Source organism: Temnothorax curvispinosus, unplaced genomic scaffold, assembly GCF_003070985.1.
Source record: "Temnothorax curvispinosus isolate PA1 unplaced genomic scaffold, ASM307098v1 QBEX01007734.1, whole genome shotgun sequence".
Lineage (NCBI taxonomy): Eukaryota > Metazoa > Arthropoda > Insecta > Hymenoptera > Formicidae > Temnothorax > Temnothorax curvispinosus.
Genome location: NW_020217514.1, coordinates 176,895 through 201,206, shown reverse-complemented (window position 1 = coordinate 201,206; position 24,312 = coordinate 176,895). Strand labels below are relative to the sequence as shown.

The 24,312-nt window shown below is 40.2% G+C and overlaps 1 protein-coding gene across 1 annotated transcript in view; it reads left to right on the top strand.

Moving 5' to 3' along the window:
• The window catches only part of LOC112457351 (icarapin-like), a 28,499-nt gene that overhangs the window by 2,063 nt on the left and 2,124 nt on the right, over nt 1-24,312 (top strand). The window contains exons 2-3 of the mRNA XM_025020341.1: nt 14,017-14,100; nt 22,998-23,104. Of these exons, the coding sequence (XP_024876109.1) occupies nt 14,017-14,100; nt 22,998-23,104 (191 nt within the window). The remainder of the gene's footprint in view (nt 1-14,016; nt 14,101-22,997; nt 23,105-24,312) is intronic.

Sequence of the window (24,312 nt, the reverse complement as noted above, 5' to 3'; positions counted from 1 at the left end):
TTTTTTATATAATTTTTGTATAATATTAATGTAACGTTAAACTTTCATTTCGGCTTTGTGCAGTGCATTTTGGAATGTGAATACGTTCGTTTCCTCATCTGTTTAAAAATATCGTTTATGATTTTTACGACGCAAGCAGCCCTGCGTCTAAAACAGATTAACGAGTTTGCAGTCGAATAATTGTACATGCATAAATGCATGCCGCATTATTGCGGAGAGCAACATTTGTAAAACAGTCTCGGAACTTTGTGCATATTCGTTGAAGCACCAAATGATAGGAATATTTTAACCTGCAGTGCCATCGTGACGCGCCACGTGTATTACGGTATACGTTCTGAATAACTTCGAGCGGTGAAACAACAATCAAAGCTTTCAGATTGTTAATTGTTATTGCAAAAGATACCGGGAGAAATACGGGACGATAGTCGAGCCTCAGGGGAGAAGTTTCGTAATTATTGAATCATTAGTGGCCCGTTCGGCAGTGGCAGGCGCGTACAACCATACGATTAAATTTCTTTCGCCATGGGTGAGCGCGTTACGCGTCCGTTGTTACTTCGGTGAGGAGTACGACGCCTCCGGCGATGTGTTTCTCCTAACGTGATGCACCTGCCAGTTTCCATGCCGCGAAATTTCGCCGTTACAACGCGGTCTCCGCAGGAGAGAGAACGTCTACTCTCATTACGCTCGCTGACAGCCGGGTGACAGCCGGATAATAATGTAATTTTTGAGACTTCCCCGGGACGGCGGCGGCGGCGGCGACTTGCCAACAAGTTACGAAAATCGAGTTTCGGCGAGTTTCGATCGCGGTGAGCTTCGCTTCGTTCGCCTCGCGCCCGGATTGGCAGATAGGTGGCGGTTTGTAAGCATCAAACAGCGCGAGTCCTGTCACGGCGGGGTATAAGCAGATTGCGCTTAATCCTATTAAGAACACATAATCGTCACTGCTGGGTAATCGCACGTCGCTTCCAAGACGAGAGAGGCTGCGTAATCACCTGCAATCGTAAATCTCTTTTGTGCAACAAACATGACGTTTAGTGCCGCAGAGCGGCGTGCTCTCTGCTCCGCTCGCTGCTCTGCGGTTTATCTGTGCGAGTAATTGTACTTTATGCAAAAATCGATACTGTATAATAATTTTCTATAGCGATAACAGTCGAATTTGCGAACCGTTCCATCGGGCATATGTGTGCAGACGTATGAAGGGAGATACGCTTGTTAACGATCAATTGTGTTGCTACTTGATTTCTATATTTCAAATTACATAAGATATATCGGCACGATTTACAGATGCCACGTATATGATTTCATAAACTTCAGAATATAAAGTTACATACGTTTACTTTTTCGACCAGACAGTCAATGTTTAATTTTACTCAACGTTATCGAAATTAGCTTTCGTAACACTGATACTGGTGTACCAGCTGTATGTATTTATCTCATTACGCCAATCGCGGTCGTATTAATAAGTATTTTTCGTTTCATTCAATACACTAGCGCGAGTCATCATCGTGTATCATGCACGCGAGTAAATTCGTATTCGCGATAAAAATGTGTCTTATGTGTCGCGTAAATCACTCAATTCGCTCGACGCCAATTACAGCGGGAAAAAAATCGTGACTAATTACACCTCGCCTCGTTTGGTCTCCGAGTAGTTGATTCAGTCGTCGTCGCCTGTCTATTGCACAATCCGGTAATGCCATTCCTTCTTCCTATGTTCCGCATCGCGTTCGACGAGCCTCCTGTCGCCGGCCTTCCCTTTCACCCGCCCGCTTCACACGTGCAATCGCACCGGTGCACGTGTACGTATTATATTGCGCGCGGTACAATGCGGATGCGTGACGTACACGATAGCGCAGCACGATTGCATGGGCAAAGAGCAATAATGTATACCTCTGGTCGGATACTTTTATGCCCCTCCGTTTTTTACCATTAAGAAATTCTCTTACCTCGATCTCACGTAATTTTTACAGTGGACGACAACGCCAACACGCATCACCTACGGCTGTATCGTATTTATGAATTTATAATGATAAGAACGATATATCTATATAATTTAAGCATTCCTCTTCTCGTTTCTTTCAATGAAGAAAGAAGGAGAAGAAGAACGCTTCAAAGCATTTGTAGCGTCAAGTGGACCGAATGTACATTTATCTGTGATATTTTCCTTGGAAAAATTCAAAAAGAACGACGAAAGACATTTCTACCAGTCATCATTATTTTTCTCGCCTCGCTGTATACCTCGCGCGACTCCGTACATGGAGTGTCCTTGCGGCTTAGTTCGTTGTGCACCTCCGTATCTGGAGGCGAAGTGCTGCCGCGGATTATGACCAACTCATATTATTTTCCTGTCGCGAACAGCCTGACCCCGTTGACGTAGTGTTGGGCTTGCCTTGAGTGGCAGTGGCACCGCGGAATATGCCTCCATTAAGTATGCAGCCTGCGTCCCCGCCGTCGCCTTACAGCCATTTAAATGAAAAAAGGCAGTACGCCGCGAACTTTTTGTCGGCGCATCTTTTTTTTTATTTTGTTTCTCCCGTCTCTCCGACTATAGTCCTGAGGTCAATATCTCGACTGCGATTCTGCGCAATTAACTGCATAGAGCAAAACCTATCCTGTAGACACGTGATTCGACAGTTACGAACGATGATTAATCTGTAACGTATTCGGCAATAAAAATAAATGCATGTAAATTCAAAACATAAAAGCGTAAGAAGTTATATAATACATTAAATCTATAGAATTACTTTCATCTAACAATTTCGTATCAAACGTGTGCTTTTCAATATTGTTCATCTTTAAAGCGAATATATTTCCGATAGGTCAATGAAACTCTAAATGTGAAAACGGTATCTATTAATATTTTTACTTCGCTCCGCCGTTAGTTCAATCTAAAATCTAAATATACATATCTAAATTCAATCAATAATAAGACATATAAAATCAAAGGAGTATCGTGTGATATAAATATTAATATAATTATATTGTCAATAAATATAAATATATATGTAACATTAAATGCATTATCAATCGTTTCAAGGAAATATTACTCGCACATTTAAATTTTTAGTTGAGTATTTTTTCATAAAGTAAATTGTCAGCCTTTACACGTACAATCTTTTTATTTGTGCAAAAGTCCTCTTCGGAGCAATTTGTTATGGGATATCGTGGGATAGGGTGTCTCCTAGGCACACGACATAAGATGAAACGAGTATACATTTCAGGATTAAAGTAAAGCGCGTCCTTAGCTTCAACTCGTGCACTTTTGTCCCGACAATGCATTTTACCATGCGCAGCGTGTAATTTGCGTAAGTAACATGCTGTTATAATAACATTTATACAAGGGTACCATACATTGCCTTGTGTAATCTAAGCCTTTGCTCGTTCCCTAAGTTTCGGACAACTAATCACCTACACGCTGCTAAGCGTATGGCACAAGAATAAGAAGAAGAAGAATCTTTAGAACATACATAATTGCAATTTATATTAAGTAATTTGTGAAACAAAAGCGAAAATGAGAAAATGTCTACATTGTTTAAAAGTAATTTTTAAATTTTCAGAAAGTAAATAATGTATTGCCACTGATGTCACAGAGATAATTAATATTTTATAATACAACGCATTGTGAGAAGAATTAATTTATAATTTTATAAATTATTCGCGTGTCAAGGCTGATTTACATATATTTATTGGTCGTTCACATCGTGCTAGGTATAATATCGACATTGGACCTTGCTTAAAAGCACGAACACTTGCGATGCCATGGCCGTTATAGTGATTTAACGGCGTCGTTTAATGCAACATGTATCGTCGCGATCGTGCATATGTGTGAAAGAAACGCCGCCGTTAAACATCACGCATAAAAGTCTTTACTGGCAGGTAATTTGCCTATCGCCATTTGCTGCACACGCGCAGCAATGAAGCGGTAGATAATAAAAACATTATTCGGGCGTAGTTCTCGAATCAAACAAATCATATTGCGCATTCACGTGGAAAATGCAAGCTTTTTTAAAGAGAAAGACTTACTCTTCAACGCGACGCTGCGCTTTGTCTACAAAATTTATGCGGGAGAAGTATTTTTAATCCTTTAATCTTAGAGAGCCTGGCTATCGTATAGGTTTAAATAATTTTTTTTATTTTAGTAGTAGTATATCACGAAATTTTTTTAAGGTAGTAAATTTATAATTCTACGCATTTAAAATGTACAAGAGACAAGATACATGAGAGGAACGCATTACGTTGACAGTATCTGCACATTAAATTTAAATTCGCCTGATTTGTTATTCCAGGAAATTTTTAACGTGCATTTTTGCTGCTTTTTTCCAACCTTAAAAATAGTTTTCGATTGTTCGAAAACTATTTCGACCCAGACTACTCTTACGATCTAATTATCTAATATTTTATGAAATGAATGTCAAGAACGTTTTTTAAGTTACCCAAATAACGACTAACGAGACGTAAAAACTCTTCAATTAAATACAATCGAATAAAACTTTGCATGCGAAATTTTCCGTATTAACGCTTTCGCGAGAAGCAAGAAAGGGAAATACAGCCAGCTTTTTAGGAAGCGATTACGAAAAGGACGAGCTCGCCGTCAATATTCACGAAACGATAAAATCGAGTTTTGTGTTTAGCAACTACTATATGGCCACGTATTTACGAGCTTTAGCTTTGCCATTTTATCATATTTGCGACTGCTGGTCATAATAATTATTATAATGTACGAATACATTTGCATAGTTTATATCATATAAGCTTTCCAGGTCACGAAAATTTTTATAAATGAGTCAATATTAAAGGTTAAATTTTTTTTTAGTATTTTATTCTTAAAAGTTTTTTTTTTTGACGTTACATAGTAATCAACTTACTTTATAAAATTGGCTTAATTAACTGTTATCACGTCTGAACGATGAAGCGACACTAAAACAATACAAATGCGCTTTCAAGTACAAATAAAAGAAATACTTTATCGAGAAATATCACAGAAGACAAACACTAACGTGTGCAGCGCAAAACGCACAGTGCCATGCCGTAGCCCATTCTTGTTGACGTAAAGAATTATGGGATGGCCGTTCGGTCAGTCGGCGGCAGACAATCCAATTACCCGCGAGTCGCGAAGCCATAAACTGCCGCGACCCTTGGCGATGGTGGCGGCGGGAGAACGATAGAGTAATTATGAATAGGTGAGTGCATATCGCGCACGGACATCGAAATCGGATCTGCCGGGTGGAAATTCGTTTGAAACCAATCATTAGCGTTTCCCTCGTCTCATCTCGCTCGCTCGCTTTTTGTCGCGTATATCGCGCCGCCGTAATCGCCGCCTTTCCGAAAGTCTAATAACGAGGATAACGAATATTCCTCCGAAACAAATTGAAATCCAATCTCGCGTTTCGCCGAATCTGTCGGGAGCAAAAGTCAATGCACCATTGATTTTCAACGCAGTGGCAAGCGTGACCTCGCCGGGAGGACTTACCGTATAATTTCAGGCGGTATGAAACGGTTCGATCCATAGGCACAAGAAATAGATTTTCGTCGATTTTTGGAATCAACAATTATAAAAGCAAAGGTTTTTGCGCGTCAGTCTTGGCTGTACCTTGAAATAATATTGCAAAGGGGACAACTCGTGGCGTGAGGATTGAAAATAAGATATACGTATAAGTCACGATTGCAGAATTATTGGCATATATATAATTATCGGTCGGGAAATAAACGTATCTCAGAGTAGAGCAATATACTAATATTTTGTGAAGGAGAAAACAAGGTGTTAAATAAATCATCTAGAAAAGAAGATTAATGGAGTTGCCAGTTCAATGTAGGGATACGCAAGATAACGGGGATAGTACGAAACTTTTTTCCCTTTCTCTCTTTTTTTTGATATATGTCTCTTGGAATCATGTTACGCGTACATTAGTTACGCGAAAAATGACGCATGTGGTAGACATGAAAAAATGAAGATGCTCTGTATATTTCCGTACATGCGACCTCGACAGTCTCGTGATAATAAGTATATTGCATATAGAAACGGCGCAGGTATAACGGTGACTAATTAGCAACAAGCTGATTGTGTGTTTAAAGGTTCTCAGAAAAAAGTATGTAGCCATAATCAAGTCTTTGTTCCCTGACAGGGAGAAGAGAGATATGCGTGTCAACTGAAATAGGAGAATATATATACGTATCGTTTGCAGTTTGTTTCCCATCATATCTATTCGCGTAAATTCTAAGCTGAGCGATAAGAAAAAAATTCCACATGTTATCTTGTGAATTTTAAGTGCATAACATTAATTATATCTAAATAATGTTAAATAATTTAAATGTTATTTTCAATTAATTTTTAACTTAAAATTATTAAAGCATATTAACTTGATGTATTAAAAATTATTGACTTGAAATTATTAAAATAAAATCAGGATATCTACAAATGGATATTTATTTATTATTGATGCTTTTGCAGAAAAAGACATCCGCCTTTTGCATCTGATTTACAAAAAAAGGAATATACATATATGTATATTCCGTCGTTAGTAGTATCTTTATCGGGTCTATTTTTTAATTGTCTTGAAAGATGCGTGATAGCATGTTATGTCACGCTCAAAATCTCAAAGCGCGTCACATCTCATAGAGCTCTTCTCTCCTTTTAACCGCTCACGCAACATTCACTGAGCCGAGGCGTATATAATCCGTGCGTCTCAAGTATTTAATACCGTTGAAGAACGTGAAGGAATTTATCGTCGAGACATCGTATTGATCTTTACTTAAGCGAAGCGACGTACACGCGCGTGTGTCGGTAATCCTCGCTTTGCGTGATCATCGCATTTCCGAAAACCACCACGTGGTGTGATCGATAAAATCGTGCGGAAAAAGCGCGCGAAACACAACGAGCGCTCGTATTTTCGTTCGCAAAAAAAAAGAGCCTTTCCGGCTTAACGCGAATCGGATTAACACGGTAGTCTCCGATAATGCAGGATAGCGCGCAAATTCGGGACCATCTGCATCCCGTGCTGGAATGCCTTTTATCCTTGTATAGCAATTCGTTCGAACACGAGAGAATTTCCATTTTTGTTTCGCGAACGAAATCTGATGTTTCAACGCGTCTAACTATAGGTTTGTGATCTAGATATCTAGATAGAATTTCTTTTTTATTTATTGTGACAATCAAATCGTTACTTATTAGATTAGGTTAGAGTAGGAGTAATATTTTTGCAACGCATTCTAGCTGTTGAACTATGCATTTATCAAATAATACGTTTCATCGATGTACAAGAAAAGATATGACAAATTACGAGATACAAGACAACAGGATTAAGTACCTGACGGCTTCCAATCATCGTGCAAGAGTGTCTATTTATCACTCGCTTTATCATGATCTTATATTTATCGTGATGTGCATAAGTAATACTTCCTACTATCCTGCGATCAATTTATGCGCTACTCTAATGTATGAATCTATATTTTAAAACTGCATTTATCACAGAATTAAAACTTTTCACTTTACACACATTTTATTTTTATCGCGCATAAAATCATCTTCACAACATAAGTCTGAAGAATCTATATGTAACAATTTCACAGATGCTAGTACTATAAATAGCGTCAACTCGTGTCCAATTGAAGACGTGTGTGTGTGACTTGGAATACGGTCATAATTTTAAGACTTCATTATTACGTCATTTAACACACCTGGGGAGCACAGTCTGTTACGCAATATTGCTACTTAACGTGTAATGCGCTGAAGGCACCTATAATAAGTCACGTTGAGACTTGGGCGTCTTTAGGCTCCACACACACGTGTATATCCTCGGCGCTCAATGCACAGGCGATAAACCCTCAAATTCTCGATTCGTAATTTCTGTGAAATCGAACCTACCGAACCGCCCCATGTACGCAGGGTGCGTAATACGGTGCCGCGTGTCAATCTGATGCATTTGCCTCCACTCAGCGTGCAATAACTCCTTCGAACGCGCGGATGATGTACGAGCGAGTTATTCACACGCGAATTCGCTTGCGCTTGTGTGTATATACGTATACGTGCGTGCGTGTGCCGTGTGCGTTCTATACATCGAGCGAGTCATACCACACGGCGCGCAAGTACTTCCAAGTTATTACGCCTTTGACATCGAGTACGTACTCGTGTGGTACGCGCTATTTCGATTCCAAGTTTCATAATGTCGGGGCTCTGCGCTAGCAACACCACCTCCCGTTTCATCCACCTCGATTGGTAGGTGCCTCTGTCTATCCTTGCCATAACCCATCCGTTGAAACTGCAACTTTGATATAAGCGAAAGCTGGCGCGTCGTGTCGCTCTCACAATAAGATCATGAAAATAATATGGGGACCCCGCCACGTGTTTCATTTCACTCCTGTCTACAACAAAATTAAATTTTAAGCTCTCAAAAGTTTTTTTTTGAAATTACTTCCCTCTATCATGATTTTCTCGCATGCTCAATTTATTCGTATTACCTATCTCTTTCATCTAATTCATTTTTTGTATATACAATTAACAATTAGAAAAATTACATAACTACTTGGAAAATTGTACTTTACAAAAAATCTAATTTCTTTTTCCAAGCTAGGAATTTATCGCAACGATTGGCAAGTTCGTTGTTTCTACGTCTAAAAATGTATACATTTAATTTAGCTGTAGATAAACTTTCATAATAATTGTAACTAATCTATATAAATGCTCAACGTGACAAATATTTTATGGCATGGATGAAATTCTGTTAGAGCAAAAAGACTCTACAGAATTTCTAAAGCTCTCTCTGGAACCGGATGCACTTGCAGTTATACGTACTAGAAGACGTCACAGCGAGCGATAGGTGATGCAATGAGACAGCTTCCTCGGAGATTGTGAACGGTTTTTTCTCGAGCTCGCGATATGCACGAGCTGCGAGATATTACTTTTTTTCTCGGCTTTTTACCTGTTCGTGTCTGCTATCGATTTTTCACATTTCTCTTCGCATCGAAAATATTCTCGCGTCGGCAGACTCATTTTCAGCGCAATCAAGTCGCTTGAAATAACTTCGACGAGACATTAAAACACGTTAAAGAAAATCACTGAAATTCCGCGCGCTTTGTTATTACCGCATAAAAAAATATATATGAACCGAGTATAAAGAGTGCGGGATAACGAATTTAGATGATCGAAATAATTTGGAAAATAATTTTTCGGCGGTGACATCTTGTTCCTTACATAATGCACGTGTACACATTACACCGTCGACGAGTTCTCTCCTTCCGCCTCTTTCTTCTCACTCAGCATTTTTGCTGTAAAAACATACGACCCGCGAGCCTGAGAGCCTCTTGGAAATTTAAATAAACGCAAAACCCTGCGTCTCGCGTCGCTGACGCAAAGTTTAAGGAATTTTAATAAAACGTCGGCCGTAGTTACCGTACGACTTAAGGAGCGCTCTAAAAAGTGTAACGTCGCGCGATCGTAATATCTTTGACAAATATTTATCCATCCTCACGTGATGGCGGGTGGTGGTTCGCGGTAAAATACACGCGTCGCGCGATAGAGTGAAAAGGGAAGCATATTTTACGAGACGTCGCGGCGCAGCGGCGGTGTCGGACCTGTAATTTCTCGTTCCAACGGGGCATGCATTTTTTCATGCAGTTACATCTCTTCCGGTGAACAGACTAAATAAATTACGAGGCTCGTCCGCCGACAATCGAGCGGCCGGTCCCTGTACCTGTCCCGTTTCGTTCGAAAAATGTGTATCGGTGGAAGAGACGTAAAATACGAGAGAATCATATACCTACTGTTTCCCCGTCGGCGAAACGAAGATGGTGTAAATTCATATAGAGGTGAAACAAATTTGGATTAACGAAAACACGGTAAAAAATTTACCTAATCCTGAAAGGTGAAAATAATTGATCTATAGCCGTGTGCAATTACGTGAGACAGAATTCTAATTTCGGGTATTTTTCTCTTCAGATTTTAACTGCGAATTAACTTGTTTGGACGAAATAATCTTGAAGCAGAAGGGAAATGTAGAATATATATATCTTTGAACAACCAAGTGAAATATTTTGCCCTCCAGACAAATTTGCACTGTTCGAGGACGAGGAGCCCGAGAGCTTCGCGCAAATAGGTGCATGATATCTCCGTTTTATAAATAACGCGAGCATAATACTCGAACTTCCCAGTTAATTAAGCGCTCCATTAATATGATATTACGCTGTAAACAAAGGCAATTTCCCCGGAATCTGCGCGAAATGGTTCGAAATTTTATTGCTCCTCGTTCCCCGTAATCGCTTATAATCCACAGGTATTTGTAACTATCGTTCGATGCGAACTTGTTAAGCTGTTAATTTGATGCATCGTCGTCGTCGGTAGCGAGCATTTTTCATGGCGGTTTTATCGCGCAAGCTCCTATTACGAAACTTTCCTATATACGCGTTTAAAAACGGATAATATCCGTAATAGTAGAGAGAGAGAGAGAGAGAGAGAGAGAGAGAGAGAGAGAGAACGCTCGCAATAACAATAGAAATCATCATCTATTCACGTCAATTTCGATGAATCGGATTAATACTCCGTTTGATTGACGGCTTCATTATCTTCTGCGGTAACTGCCGCTATACAGGTCGTCTTCAGCAAACCCACGCTTACTCTTAACGATGCAGTAAGATGACGCGTTTTGAATATCGCGAACGGAAAGAGACGGAAAAGGGAAAGTTCTCTTTCCATTAGTGTGTCTGCTGTCAAATTTTGTACCAAGTACGCTGAAGTTTCGAGACGAACTTTCGGCGTACTTTAAGTGCTAATTAAAATGTAAAGAATACCATTGCGCGTATGCAGCTGCATTCGCCGTATAATATAACACGTACATATATACTCCCCATAAAACTACTAATACTTCACCGCAATTACTGTAATTGCCTTATATCGAACCGCTGCACGTTTGGGTCGATCGATAAGCATTCCAATTAATTAAGCATTCCGACCGGCCCACGACGATTGCATATCCCAAATCTCTAATCGTCGTGTATTCTTGTTCGGAATACAGTTTATTACTTTCAAAAACGAAACAAAAAGAGCCGCTAACTTGATACCTGATCTTGTAATCTTCATTAATCGGCAAGTTGCTGAGTGTTGGTCGCGAAACTGCTATCGAGCAGGGCTTAGGGAAAGCAAAATAAAAAGAAGAGAAAAATGAAATTTGTGCACACTAGAAAATTGTCTTCAACGATAAGAAAGAATTTATGTGCGTTTGTATTCATAATTTTTGCTGTGTTTTTTCTCGCAGTTCTATGAGAATTCATAATCACGCAAATTGCGAACCATACTTCGATATTCATTCGTAAAGTTAGTTCGCGATCCTAATAGAATCCACATGTGCGATAATTCGAGGAGAATACCGGTAATATCTGACGATACTCGTCGCTCTTTTCGCCGCCGGAGGATATCTGTTTTTGACAGCTACACACGTGGGGTGGTGGTCCACCCATAAGAAGTGGAATTTTGCCAGCCGCTTCCGAGGACGCTGTGAAAACGCCGAACTTCAGGGGCGAATCTGTTCGTAAAAGGATCTTTTAAAAAATAATTTTAACGCTAGATAGGATCTTTTAAAAAATAATTTTGTCTGGAAATATTCGTTGATAATACATCACGTTTTCTTTAATGTCTCCTTGAAATTCTCTTAATTCCGCACGTCCCAAAAGTTTCTCGGAAATTTGTCAGCCTTGGTTCGCGAAACGCGTTCACCATCCGTTCCTGGTGAAACTTCTATTTCATCCTGCAGTCAATGGCAGTCGCACCGCGACGCTGCGACTCGCGCTCACGACGTACCCCTCTCCCCCCCGCATCCGCGTTACCCCCTTTTTACCGCGGTACCACATTAAGCCCGCCTAATGTCACTCGAAGAAACGACGGACGGGGTGCATGGGAGCGGAGAGAAAAGTGGGAAGTATAAAAAACGAGCGGACCCGATAGATCGATCCGGCGGAAATTTCTCAGGGGAACAACGCCCGTGAGCGCGGCGCGCGGTGCCGCAGGCCGTTCAAGCGCTATCCTACATCCATCACGCAGAATTTGCACATTGGTGCCGGACAACTAGATTTACTGGCGAAATACCCACCACGGCGGAGAGGGCGGCCCGGTAATCACGAAGGAGTCCACGCAATTTATAAGGCGTATATAAATTGAAAATTATTTACAGAAAGAATTAATTCCGTTGTAGCGTGTATATTTGTATGAATATTTATATTGCTCTTCATACTAATGTAGCTCCTTAACGCGCGCGCGCGTCGCGTGAAAGCACCGAATGTTATATAACCAATCTAGCAAAAAATTGTCACAGATTATATTTTTGAGGTAAAAGCGTACCTTCGTTCTCTCAATTAAAGCGCAAAAATAGCAGCATCGCAATAATCAACAATATCGGTAAAGTATTAAAGCACAACGGGCCCGATAGACATTCATATATTTCGCACGTTGTATTTCGCAATGTAAATAATTAATTGTCACTATTTATCAACGCGGTAATGCATAGTGGACGCATAAATTCGTAACGTATTATTAATCTCTTACGCGATGAAAATTTGTGCTTTTATCGAGCGATCGATAACGGAGCGCGGGCCCGTGTTTTATCAATCCCGCGAAATTAACAATTTAATTTGTGACACGTATCCCCGTTTTCACTGGGAATTAATATCACGCCGGTGAATCGATTTTTCCGCGAATACGATTCGATAAGATCGGCCCTTTAACGCAATTCCGTTTCAGGGGCGTTTCGGGGCTATATGCTCTATCAATCTCCGCCGCCGTTTTTCAGTTGTGAGCTCGCGCGCACGCTCGCGGGATTTTCTCGGGTCCGCCGCGTTACTCCGCTTCTTGCATGCAGAAGGGGAATAGATTGACTGAAATTGACACCTACACTCCCGCCCGTCAATGCGAATTGACGACGACCGAATTGGATAATCGGTGGAAACGCCACGATCACGCCGGCGATGTGAACATATCGTTGGCACATCCTCATCTTTATCCTCACATCATTGTCACTTTCGTCCTCGTTTCCTTTACCCCTAATTTTTCAATATATCTTTTATCGGATCTTTTAACGTACATTATCTGATATCAACGTGACGAACTTTTCATCTTTTCGACAAAACCTAAAATTAATATATATTTTTTTTTTTATCAAAGTTTGTATTCTCTATGGAAAATTTTTCGTTCCATTACGACAGCAGCAACGGAAAAATTTGCAAAAATTCGTGAAATTATTTTTAACATGTTCTTTCGTTTTATTCACCGAAAGTTAAATATTACTACATCGGACAGTTTTGCAGAAAAATTCACATGGATTTGAGGTGTCGTGGCCACACCGGTCGGTAATATTCGTTAGAAATCCTTCACGAGCACACCACTATCTGGATTGGATGATGTATGATGTAATTAATGGTTATTTCGCGGCTAATTGCCCGGGCGATTATGACTTTTCCGTGTGTATATCGTCGCAACGCGCTGCACTGCCACGGTGAACGTGAGAAGGAAGTTTTAAATAGCGCCGTCCTAAATAAATTGCAGAATAAGTCCGATCACATCGATATGACGTATTTTAACTTTTACATGCATCGAAAATGATGTATAAGATATAAAGTAAAATTGATTAAATAATAATAATTGAATAATAGTAATTGAATAGACGATTATATACATATCAATAACGTAATTACTCATGACTTCGTAAGAGCCCATTATCGATCAAGTAGTTGAAAACGCTGAGGAAAATGTAATTTCGACGTATCTAAAAAAAACCTGCAAAACCATTTAACTTTGTCATTAATAAGCAGGTGCTACTGCTACGATGTTTCTATAGAAATCTTTATATGCATCATTATATTTAAAAGAGAACGAAAAGAAAGGAATTTAAAATACATTGCTTTAAGGAAAATCTGATGAAAAATATAAATAATTCGTCTAGACTTGATGTATTTCAATTTTAAGATTTATGTTAAGATTTTGCAAGCACGTTTTATCGTACAAAGTGCATCGCGTACTAAAAATGACTATTTTTATTACAGGTATAGGATATGATTCGTCTGACGAGGACAGAGATGACTTTGACACTGTGGCCTTCGACTTCGCTATGCCGAATTTATTTTCTGGTACGTAATATTCTCAAGAGAAGATCTATGTCTATAAATACATGCAGTTTTGATTTCCAATATGGATTTGTCCCTCTTATTGCTCTGTTTCAAATTTAATTATCTCTCTTTATTTTCTATGTAGTTAAAAATAAGGAAATATGTATATATTCGAATGAAAGAGAAAGAGAAAAAACGAGGAAAGAAATAATTGTAACAAAATGGAAAAAAGTACCATAGTAATTAGCTGAGGAGAATAAAATTTCATGTCATCTATGGTATTTTTCCAAAATAATATGAACTAATTTTTATCAGTACGCGCACATTCGTTCACATTTTCATCGCGTGTTTCATCGCTAGATATACATCCGCGGTAAACTATCGATTTTATTCATCCGATGCAAATGCCTGTATTTAATGAAAATACGAAATGAGTGTGGTATTTTTGACGTTGAATACGCGCTGAAAATGGGAACTTTATGGCCGCATCAAATCAGACGTTAAATACAGGCGCGAACGCAACCCGTTATTTTCATTAGCGCCTCCGCACTTCTACGCGCCCCGGCACAGAGATTCGCGAACGCGCGGTACACGCGAGAGTGCGAATTTGTGTGCCTGTGACAGGTGGATCATAGAGGCGTGCGCAAATATCGCGCACGCATCGTACGGGCGGCCGGAAATGCAATGTGCATCCACGATTGCATCGCGCGCGTCAGCCTCATATCCCGCTTACATGCGGTTTGTCTGAGCGTAACTTCCGTCAGTCTACGCCTACAGGGACATTTGGTATTATTTATGGTATACCAATTACCGCGTTCCGTCGTTCGCTTCGGACGAGTCTTGCTTAGCCGGTGTCCACACGTACGGCCGACTAATCAACAGCCATTTATTTCAATATTAATTATTAGTGCAATGTTTTATTATTTTATGCATACATAAATATCTTTCACAATAATAGTTTGTTGCTTTGAAGCAGATCTCGGCACATATTTATCCGGGTATAAATATATTGAGGTTACAAACAAATTTTAAAGCTAAAATCAGCTTGCAAATCCAATATTTATCTTCATAAATTGTTTGTTACACATCGTGTGGAACACATTGAAATTTATTTAGACGTATGAAGAAATATGTTACTTTTTAAAAATAAGTTTGAACCTTTATTTTGAGAAACAGGTAGTTTGAATAAAAGTTAAAAGAGGCAAGGCTTTTTTTACGAGCAAGATACGTTTTCTGTAAAACATAAATATGTATATCCTTCCTTTCTAAACAGATAATAATAATTAGAATTTCAAATATCCGCGTTGTCGGTGCATTAAGTCGGCACTGCACCATGCGCGTATTCCGCAGATTATCGCTGCTTTACGGAAGGCAACTTCCGCTCTTCCGCGTTCTAGGATGATCAACAATCTCCCAGTAAACCAGTTCGACTGGGAGATACGCCGGTCATACGACTTGCGTGTATATGTGTGTATGTGTATGTATATGCGTATATGCGTGTGTGCGAGACCACGGTAATAATGTCTAGCGGGTAATGAGTCGCTTATTTGTGTTTGGGCGCGTACGTGCCGCCCGTCACTCTCGTTGCGCAACAATTCGAGCTCTGGATCTATCGCGAAACGATATCGTGCCCGTAGGTCATGCCTTCACTCCGACAATGTATCGCTATTTGGTTACCATCGATGATCGCATTTAAGGGAATCCGCATGCGAAACTGGATCCGCATTAATGTGATTCGTGCACGCATCGTATGCCAGATTTTCGTAAAAAATTTACGCCGCGCTCGACCGGAGTCAGCGCCATCAAAATTCCAAAAGATTTAAATAGACGTCATTAAAGGCGAAATAATCGTCGGGAAAGAACAAAAATATCCTGCTGGAATATTTAAGAATAAAATTTGGGTCGTAAGTATTCTTGCATAGGATGAGTACGTGGCGAAATAAAAAAAAAAGATCTTTCTGATTGGAATCTAGGAAAGAAAACAGTAAAGTTGCTGCTCGCTTCCTCTTACTTCCTCTTCCGGAAGAGTAAATATAGAATAGACAAATACAAACCGACGCTGATATACGTAACGTCTCCGTATTCCTATACGGTTATGCGCCGAAGAAATTTGCAGAAGATGAATGTACACGTTACGGTCGGAATCGCAACGAAATACATCTGAAAAACCTGTTTATCATCGAACGTTGTCCCCCCCCCCCCCCCCCGCCGATCGATCTCGAAAACTACTCGGCGTGTGCAAACGGAGTTAAACAAAACGTGAAAAAGCCATTCGCGTTGGATGTATATTTTCGTGCCTTTTTACTAACTAATATTTAACAAAATTCTCGTTAAATATTTTCATGCGTTTCGCGCACGCGACGCGCGTTTTTATAAATATTTATAGAGCCCAAACAATATGCGTCAAACGTCGAATATGCATCCGAATGAGCAAAAATTTTTACATGGGGGAACGAGCGAGCGGGGAATCGCGGCCTGAAAAATTCGCGCGATTCCCCGAAATGGAGGCGACTTTGGCGCAATTTCCTTAATGTACGTATAAGCGCTATCTGCGGTTCTTATCGCGAGATGTATAGCTATATAGAGTGGCTGTACGGTGTTACGTCCGTCGCGCCGTTAATCGATATACGGTAACTACTACAGCGTTACACCCCGGCGAGAGAAAGAATAACAGGTAGCCGTGGTATTCTAATGAAAGCAATTACCAGAAAATATTGTCCTAATTAGCCCCAAGTTGCGATTACAAAAACGCGTTACGAAAAGTTACAGATTTCCTCAGAGCGAGAGAAAGAGTCGATCGATATAAAACTCCGTAAATTCGGATTTTATAGAACGTAATGCAATATTGAACGCCGTTTCTTGGCACCTCAAAAATCCAATACCGACGATATTAATTCGTCTATAAAAAGATATAAGTAAATTTTAACTTTTTGCACGATAATCGTGTTAACTTGGAGCATATGATCATCCTTTTTTACATTTATTTCTTCGGAAGTTTATATTCGTATTTAGTTAAATATACGGTCGCCAAATTTGATTGTCGGCGATAACGTGACATCGCAAATTCGTATTCAGACAAAACAATAATTATTGACAATTGAGATAACATTCTTTGTCTGAAAAAAAAAAACGGAATTTTACATCAGACCTTTTCCCTGTCATCCTCTCGGTCATCCTATTGCGATCCCTGTGTATTACCAACCCGTGGAATTTGGCGCGCGCGTCGCCAGTGACAAATACCTCCGTATACATGCATATTTTTGCGCAGCCGTAAAAACACTGAAAACGCGCGACGAGGAAAGGTGGTCGATCGATCGGCGTGATTAACGGTGTTATCGCGTGGAATTCGTAACAAGGTGATCCCGAGATCCGGCGTGCAGGTAGGTATAGGTGGGCGAGACGCGGCACGTGTGTAGCGCGCCCAACAGAATAAAATCTGTTGCGACTATGAACGTCGCGTTTCATGGCCTTTCAAAGTAGCGCAGCGGGTAAAGGTCGGCGACGTTAAACGCTAAGCTCGCGAACGAGCTATCGATGAAATAATGCGAACGTTATAAATAATCCGTAACTCCCGCATCAACATTAGTGCAAAAAATTATTCAGAGAAAAAACCGCGTATTTAAAAATTATATTAACCCTTAAATGCCACCCGGGGTCCAGCGGACCCCAGGCCCTTTACAATGATGTATTTTCAAATGTTCCCCCCAAAAATGGAGCTCATGCTCCCATTGATGATAGTTGAGTGATTGACCTACTCGGTTGTACACTTAGCAGTACTCAGTTTGCTTAATTTTTTATACTATGTTGAAATTGAAATTTTAACAATATAAGCATTTTATTCTCTTTTCTAAGCCTTGAACAACATTGAAAATAATTTTCATAACTAAATATCAAAAAATCAATGAGTAAGGAGACATTTTTCATGCTGGGGTTTTTTAGACCCCCCTCCCCCCATGTGTCATTTATGAGATTCTTGAAAGGTGTGGCATTTAAGGGTTAAATATGGATACATTTTAACATACAATAGATTAAGCATCTCCCTGATATTAAACACTGCATTAAATTAAAAACACCTATTTCATTAAATAAATTGTTAATGCTAAAGATAAAAGGAGATTGCTTCTGAAGGAGATTGCAACTAGAAAATATATTTTAGATATGCAGTTTATTCGTACCAAACAATTCGTCTAACATGAGAAATAAATAAATTGTGTTGGGTTCTTTTAACAAATATGTAATATAAATTTATGTATGGAAACTATAGATATATAGATATAAAGCACTAGAGTATTGATAGTTTCACAGTTTAATGTCATTACGAGTTTTTCTCGAGCGCTGATCCCTTTTTCAGGCCGCCAGTCCCTTTCAGGAAAGAAAGCTTTTCCCTATCCTGAAATTTAACTTGATATCGCGCGCGGCGTGATTAAAGCGCAACCGAAAATTAAATTTTTCAGAGAAAATTAACAGGTCGCACGCAGGAGAATTAATTGGCGCGACTACTCGCGACCTCCGCTATTTTCAAAGAGTCGCTCTCTCGTGCGGGATATATTTTGCGAGGTAGCAGGATGGACGCGCCTCCGTATACACCGCAACCGTACGCATATGGCAAATTAATAAATTAATGAATTGATAAATTAATAGATAAATTCGGCGAGAACTCGGCGCGGAGTAATTTATCGGGAAAATTTATTAAAGGGAGAGGCTTAATGAATTTCACGATATTTTTTGACATTTTACGAACATATACCAATGTTGAATTTTTACGAGATTCAATCATCCGTCCGAGTAACGATTTGTCAAGCATTTTTAATTTTTACGTAACTATACTATAAGTCACGATGTAAAGCGCTTTAAATATTATAAAGATATATCTAGGGGGAAAAATATAAACAAAGATATGTATAAAAGGTGCGTATAGGCATTAAGAAATGTTTAGATTTTATTACTAAAATTAAACTTTTGATCGACTTGTTGGGCGAATGACAAAGGCTCGCGGACACGAGGACGGAGTTAAATTTGTGAGTTGCATATGCGTAGCCGTATGCGATCCTTTACGTCTATCTCATATATCAAATCCCACCGGGCACTCGTGCAGAATGCAGACCGCTACGAATAGTTTCAGCAGTATGCCTATTTGCAAGTCGCGACACGCTCAAGTCGCCGTGTGACGTCAAGCTCGAAGCTTTGATTACATTACATACTGTGCGTCCGATCGACCGAAGTGAGAGCGGAGATTCGACCGCGCCGCGCCGCGCGCGCGAGCCGAGACCGCTCGTCGCTGCAATGTGCGCGCTGCACGGAATCAGAAATTCGCTGACACGCTTCGAGAAATTCGTGCGCTCCTTTCCCGCGCGATCAGGACGGAGATAAGAACGAGACGTTCGAAGGGAGGGGCGAAAAAAAGGAGCACCTTTTGCCTCACGACAAAGGCAAAAGGTTTTCGCAATGGATTGGAAGGCAACGAAATATCGATCACAAAGCAAAGGTTGCCGGCGGGATCGAGCGCGCGCGGCCTCAAGGTCGGCACACGAGAGAGAGAGCCGCAAAGTTTATCAGATCACTTTCACCATTGAGAGGATTTTAACGGTGCGCCGCCGCCAAAAGCAACGAGAAAGACGATAATCGGTCCCGATCCGCCATGCCGCGCCGCGCCGGTATAATTCGTAATCCGGGGGACTGAAAGCAACCATCGACATCGAATGGGACGGCAATTTACGGTATAATCGTTGATTGCGCGACTCGATGAATCGTTATTCAAATCCGCGTGACGCGGCGCCGCGCCGTGGGAGGCCAGCGGATTGGAAATGGGCCTGGGGAACCGGGAGCGCCAGCGGGTGCCTACGGATGCCAATTTCCCGATCATTTCACGAGCTGTTTATTATTTTAGCATCACGAATAATTTTGGAATTTAATGTGAATGGCGATGACCGAACTATCGTCGTCCACACGAAACCTCAATTCTAAACGAAATGAGAAAAGAGATATAATAAAATCAGTATGCAGTTTACTGAATTTGGAAAAAATACATTATTATATTTTTATAATACAATATTATTATTAGGCTACTACATTGTTACATATGAAATTTAAACCAATACCTTGTTAGGTAAATAACACTTTGTTACTTTTAGCTATCATGTGTGTGTCGAAATTCATTATTTTAACACAGTATTATTTTAACTCCATTGGCTTAGTTAAATTAACATTGTTTTAGTTAAATTAACGATATATTGAGTAGAAGCAGCGACGACTATAGGAATGGATAAAAATGACTCAAATTGAGTTTAATTTAACGCTGAATTTGATAGTGTAAGACTGGACCGTAAATGACATTTTTTCTAATTGAAGATATAATTTTAACAGATTAGAAAATACATATGAAAAAATTATTTAAATTGCGAGGATCTCTTAGAAATTAATTAATTTTCATATAGATCTTATACAACACGTGTGCCTCTATTCGCTATTTCTTCTTAAGCCTTGGATTCATTCGTAGCCGATAATTCCGAGGTTTTTTTCATGTACAAACATTTAGAGCACGATCATGCTACGACGTAACCGTGAAACCGAAATATATTCATGTTAAATATGTCTCAGACCAGTAGTTGACCTTCTATTGAACTTTCGTAACCAGTTCGGCGACTTGTCATTTTATAATTCAGAGCTCTGTAGGATATTTATGTTGCCATCAAAAGCTGATAATTATCAATCTCGTTTGTACTTGTCAACAACATAACATTATCACCGTGCCTAATTTTATAGAAGATAAATCAAAATTAGTTTGTAAATAAAGTTTGCAGAACGTCACGGCGACGACCGAACAATAATCATTTCTATGAGATTTAAATCACCATTAAAAGGTAACGAGTAACGATCGCGCTGATTTTATTTTACGCAAAATCGCCAGCGTAGATTTAATTTCAAATTCGCTCATTTATATCGTTATTAGATAAGCGTAACGTTAAACCGACACTAAATTTCATCCCGATGAAAATATCGCCGAAATTTGCATTTTTAAATATTTTTACTATAAATTACTTAACGATCCGCGCGACTCGTATGACAAAATTGTTACTTGTTGCTCGCTAAACTTGCCGAATCGATTGCGGTATTTCCTTTCGCTGATTTAGCGTTTTTGATAAATTGCGCCGCTTCGTATTCGGCTCGCGTCGAATTTCGAAATAAATGAAAATTACGGACGGGCCATTTTTAACAATAACAGGCCGTTTTGCCAGCTAATTAAAATTATCGCGTGCAAAGAGCCGGTAACGCGCCGATTTCAGCGGCATATCCGATGCCGTTTCCCCTCTCACCCTCATATTGCAAATTTTTCTGTATGCAAACGAAGCCAGTGTCGAATAATATGCTGGCCCGGCGCGCGTCCTCATTGAGATTCCACACAGCAATAATCAGCCGATACAGTCGACTATTTTATTCCGGCAATCGCATTGTAAGCGCAATAAAGTATGCAAAATTTATCAGCACGGTCGACGTCTTCTCCGTTTTCTCGCGTATACATGCTATTCGATCACGGCATAAATTATTATTACATTTTACAAAATACTGGGTCGCGGGATCTCAACCACCATTTTATTTATAACACGTAACGGCAACGTCTTATCGCGTAACTTGCGCGGGAATTGCATAATGACATGCGAGTCCGTAGACATGTAAATATTCTCGCATATAAATATTTATTCAAGGAGATTCAAATTATGTAGAAGAACTGAGATGATGGCGAGAGAGACAGAGACAGCAAGAGGAAGAAAAGAATAGACAGGGTCGATATTAAAAATTAAAAAAAGTACGAAGAATTTGTTAATAATCTCTAATAACTTAAATTAAATTCCGTTCGACTGCATCGCTATTTAAATTACGGTAATAATTACGTAGTAATTACTGATCGTTTGGAGAAATAATTTTACATTATAGCGGAGAGAAAGAGAGAACGTAAACGCGCGCCGTTAAATAGACTCGATTATCACGTTCGTTCCCGAGACGCCTGATTCTTGGATGTGCACACGGTTCTTTTCGAGATCCGAAAGGAGACACAGACATGTTACGTGTCTCATTTATTGTTTGTGATGCGCTGTTTTGTTCGGCTCTTGACTTGCCGTGCTAGCGTGCACACGACCCGCGACCTGATTCACGCCCGATCGCAATAAAGCGCTTTTGAATCGTTTAAAATGAAACGGAACGGTAGCCAGGCGGAGACAACGGCGGTACGCAGTCGTTAAACGGCTCTGCAAGAATCTCGACAAAAATTGCTACGCCAATGCGTATTATACCGATCTTGAGTGTAGCTGTCTGCAACGCGATTTTTAATTAGGCAGTACTTGTCGGATAAACTTAAAAATTAAGCGGCGAACATTCGACAATAATTTAAAAATATAATATTACAGATTAAAAATGAAAAGCGGTAAAAAAGATATATGATATGATAGATATTTATTAAAAATGGTAAATATTAGATGAAAATTATGTGTGCGTCGATTAACGAGAGCTTTACTATAAATTAAATATTTATAGGGATTTTCTCCTACTTTTTTTGTAAATTGATTATCGTTCGGATCAATGGGTCCGTCACTCCATGCTTCATTTCCTAAATCAAAAATCACGGAAGCGCAATTTTGTTGTCCGACGATTGCACGCGATTCTAATAAGCGCGTCATCCCCAGATGCTTGACAAATATTTTTTAAACAGTCACCGGTGCTTACGCCTGCTTTAAATTCGTTTAAATTTCGTCCATTATCGAGGACAGTTTACCGGATGTCGTTGTTACTGACATTTGCAAATGAAATCAAGCAGCCAATTTAAAAATTGACAATTTAAAAAGCATCACACGGATTTACATAGATTACTGTATATATTTACAAGGACTCTCTTTCCAATATTCGCTTCTGTTTCTTTTTTTCAGATACTCTCCAAAGACTTAGGCAAAATCTCTTAAACTACTTCTGGAACATGCCCGATATCACGGACGTCAAGATTCCTGAAGGAGCGAACACGACCTCCACAACTAAGGTAAATATTCGACAGGACCCAATTTACAAATCAGAAATCAATAATCCACAGATTAATTATTTCATCGCCGTTCGCCAAAGATCTATGATTAATCAGTAAGAATTATCGCCGGGGCTCTTTCTAAAATTCTGTTCGGTGCGCCGCGTGTTCTCGGGAAATCAAATTTCGGCTTCGGAAACCGATCGTCGAGAGAGGCGAATCAACAACGGTGCCGATGCGTTCGCCAAGAGAGCGAAGTAAAATAATCCCACGCGGAGAGGAAGCTCCGCGTCGCGTCGCGTCGCGCTGGCCCGGCCCGGCCCGGACCGGACGCTTCGCGGAGAGATAATGCATCGCCAGCAATTTACGTACACGTGTAAACTGCAGCAACGAGATGACGACGGAGTTACACGGGCGGGAAGACGGGTAGAAGGGAGAGGAACCCCTTAACAATGGCACGGGAGTGCCGACTGTGCGGCGTTGAGGGGGAGGGAGGGGTGATCGGATTACCGCATTTCCCGTCGCGTATTGTTACACGCTCGGAATCTGCGCGCCGCCAGATCTCCCCCCGATACGTAAGTCGCTTAACGCGTAATGCGGACTTGCCGCACAAAGCGCGACTACCGGAAGCGGATAACTGCGTCCGCCGAAAAGTTCGCCCGTCGCTCTCGCGAATTCCATTCCTCGGACACCGGCACCGAAACTCGGATATTCGCGCGCGCGACAGTCGCGGGCAGAAAAAAAAAGAGAAAAGAAGAAAAGGGGAAAGGTCTCTTCTGAGACGTCACGGAGCTGAGATAGATCTCTTCCCTTTTTTAGATCACCTTTCTCATTAACGATTATTATCTGCAAAATCGAGATATTTAAAATCGACAGTTCTTCTTATTAAAAAGTATCGAGGTTTGCATCAAGCTCGTTTACGAATAATAAGTACTTCTCTGCCGTTCGGACGTCGAGGAATTAAAACGTGAATGTGAAATATAAGAAGGACGCATTAAAAAGGATGACATGTGAAAATGAGACGTGACTTAGCATTTTGTTAGAAAAACTGTGCAAGTATTGTACGGGACTTTCCTCATTGCGCTTTCACGCGTAGAAAGGTGTAGAAAGTTTAATTAAATAGACCGCTTCTAATAATTCATCCCGAAGCACTGTATCTTCTCGTTAGCGGAGCAAATCGCAGACATCGCACTGTCATGTACTAAACGCGGCGTTGCAGATTCTTCAAT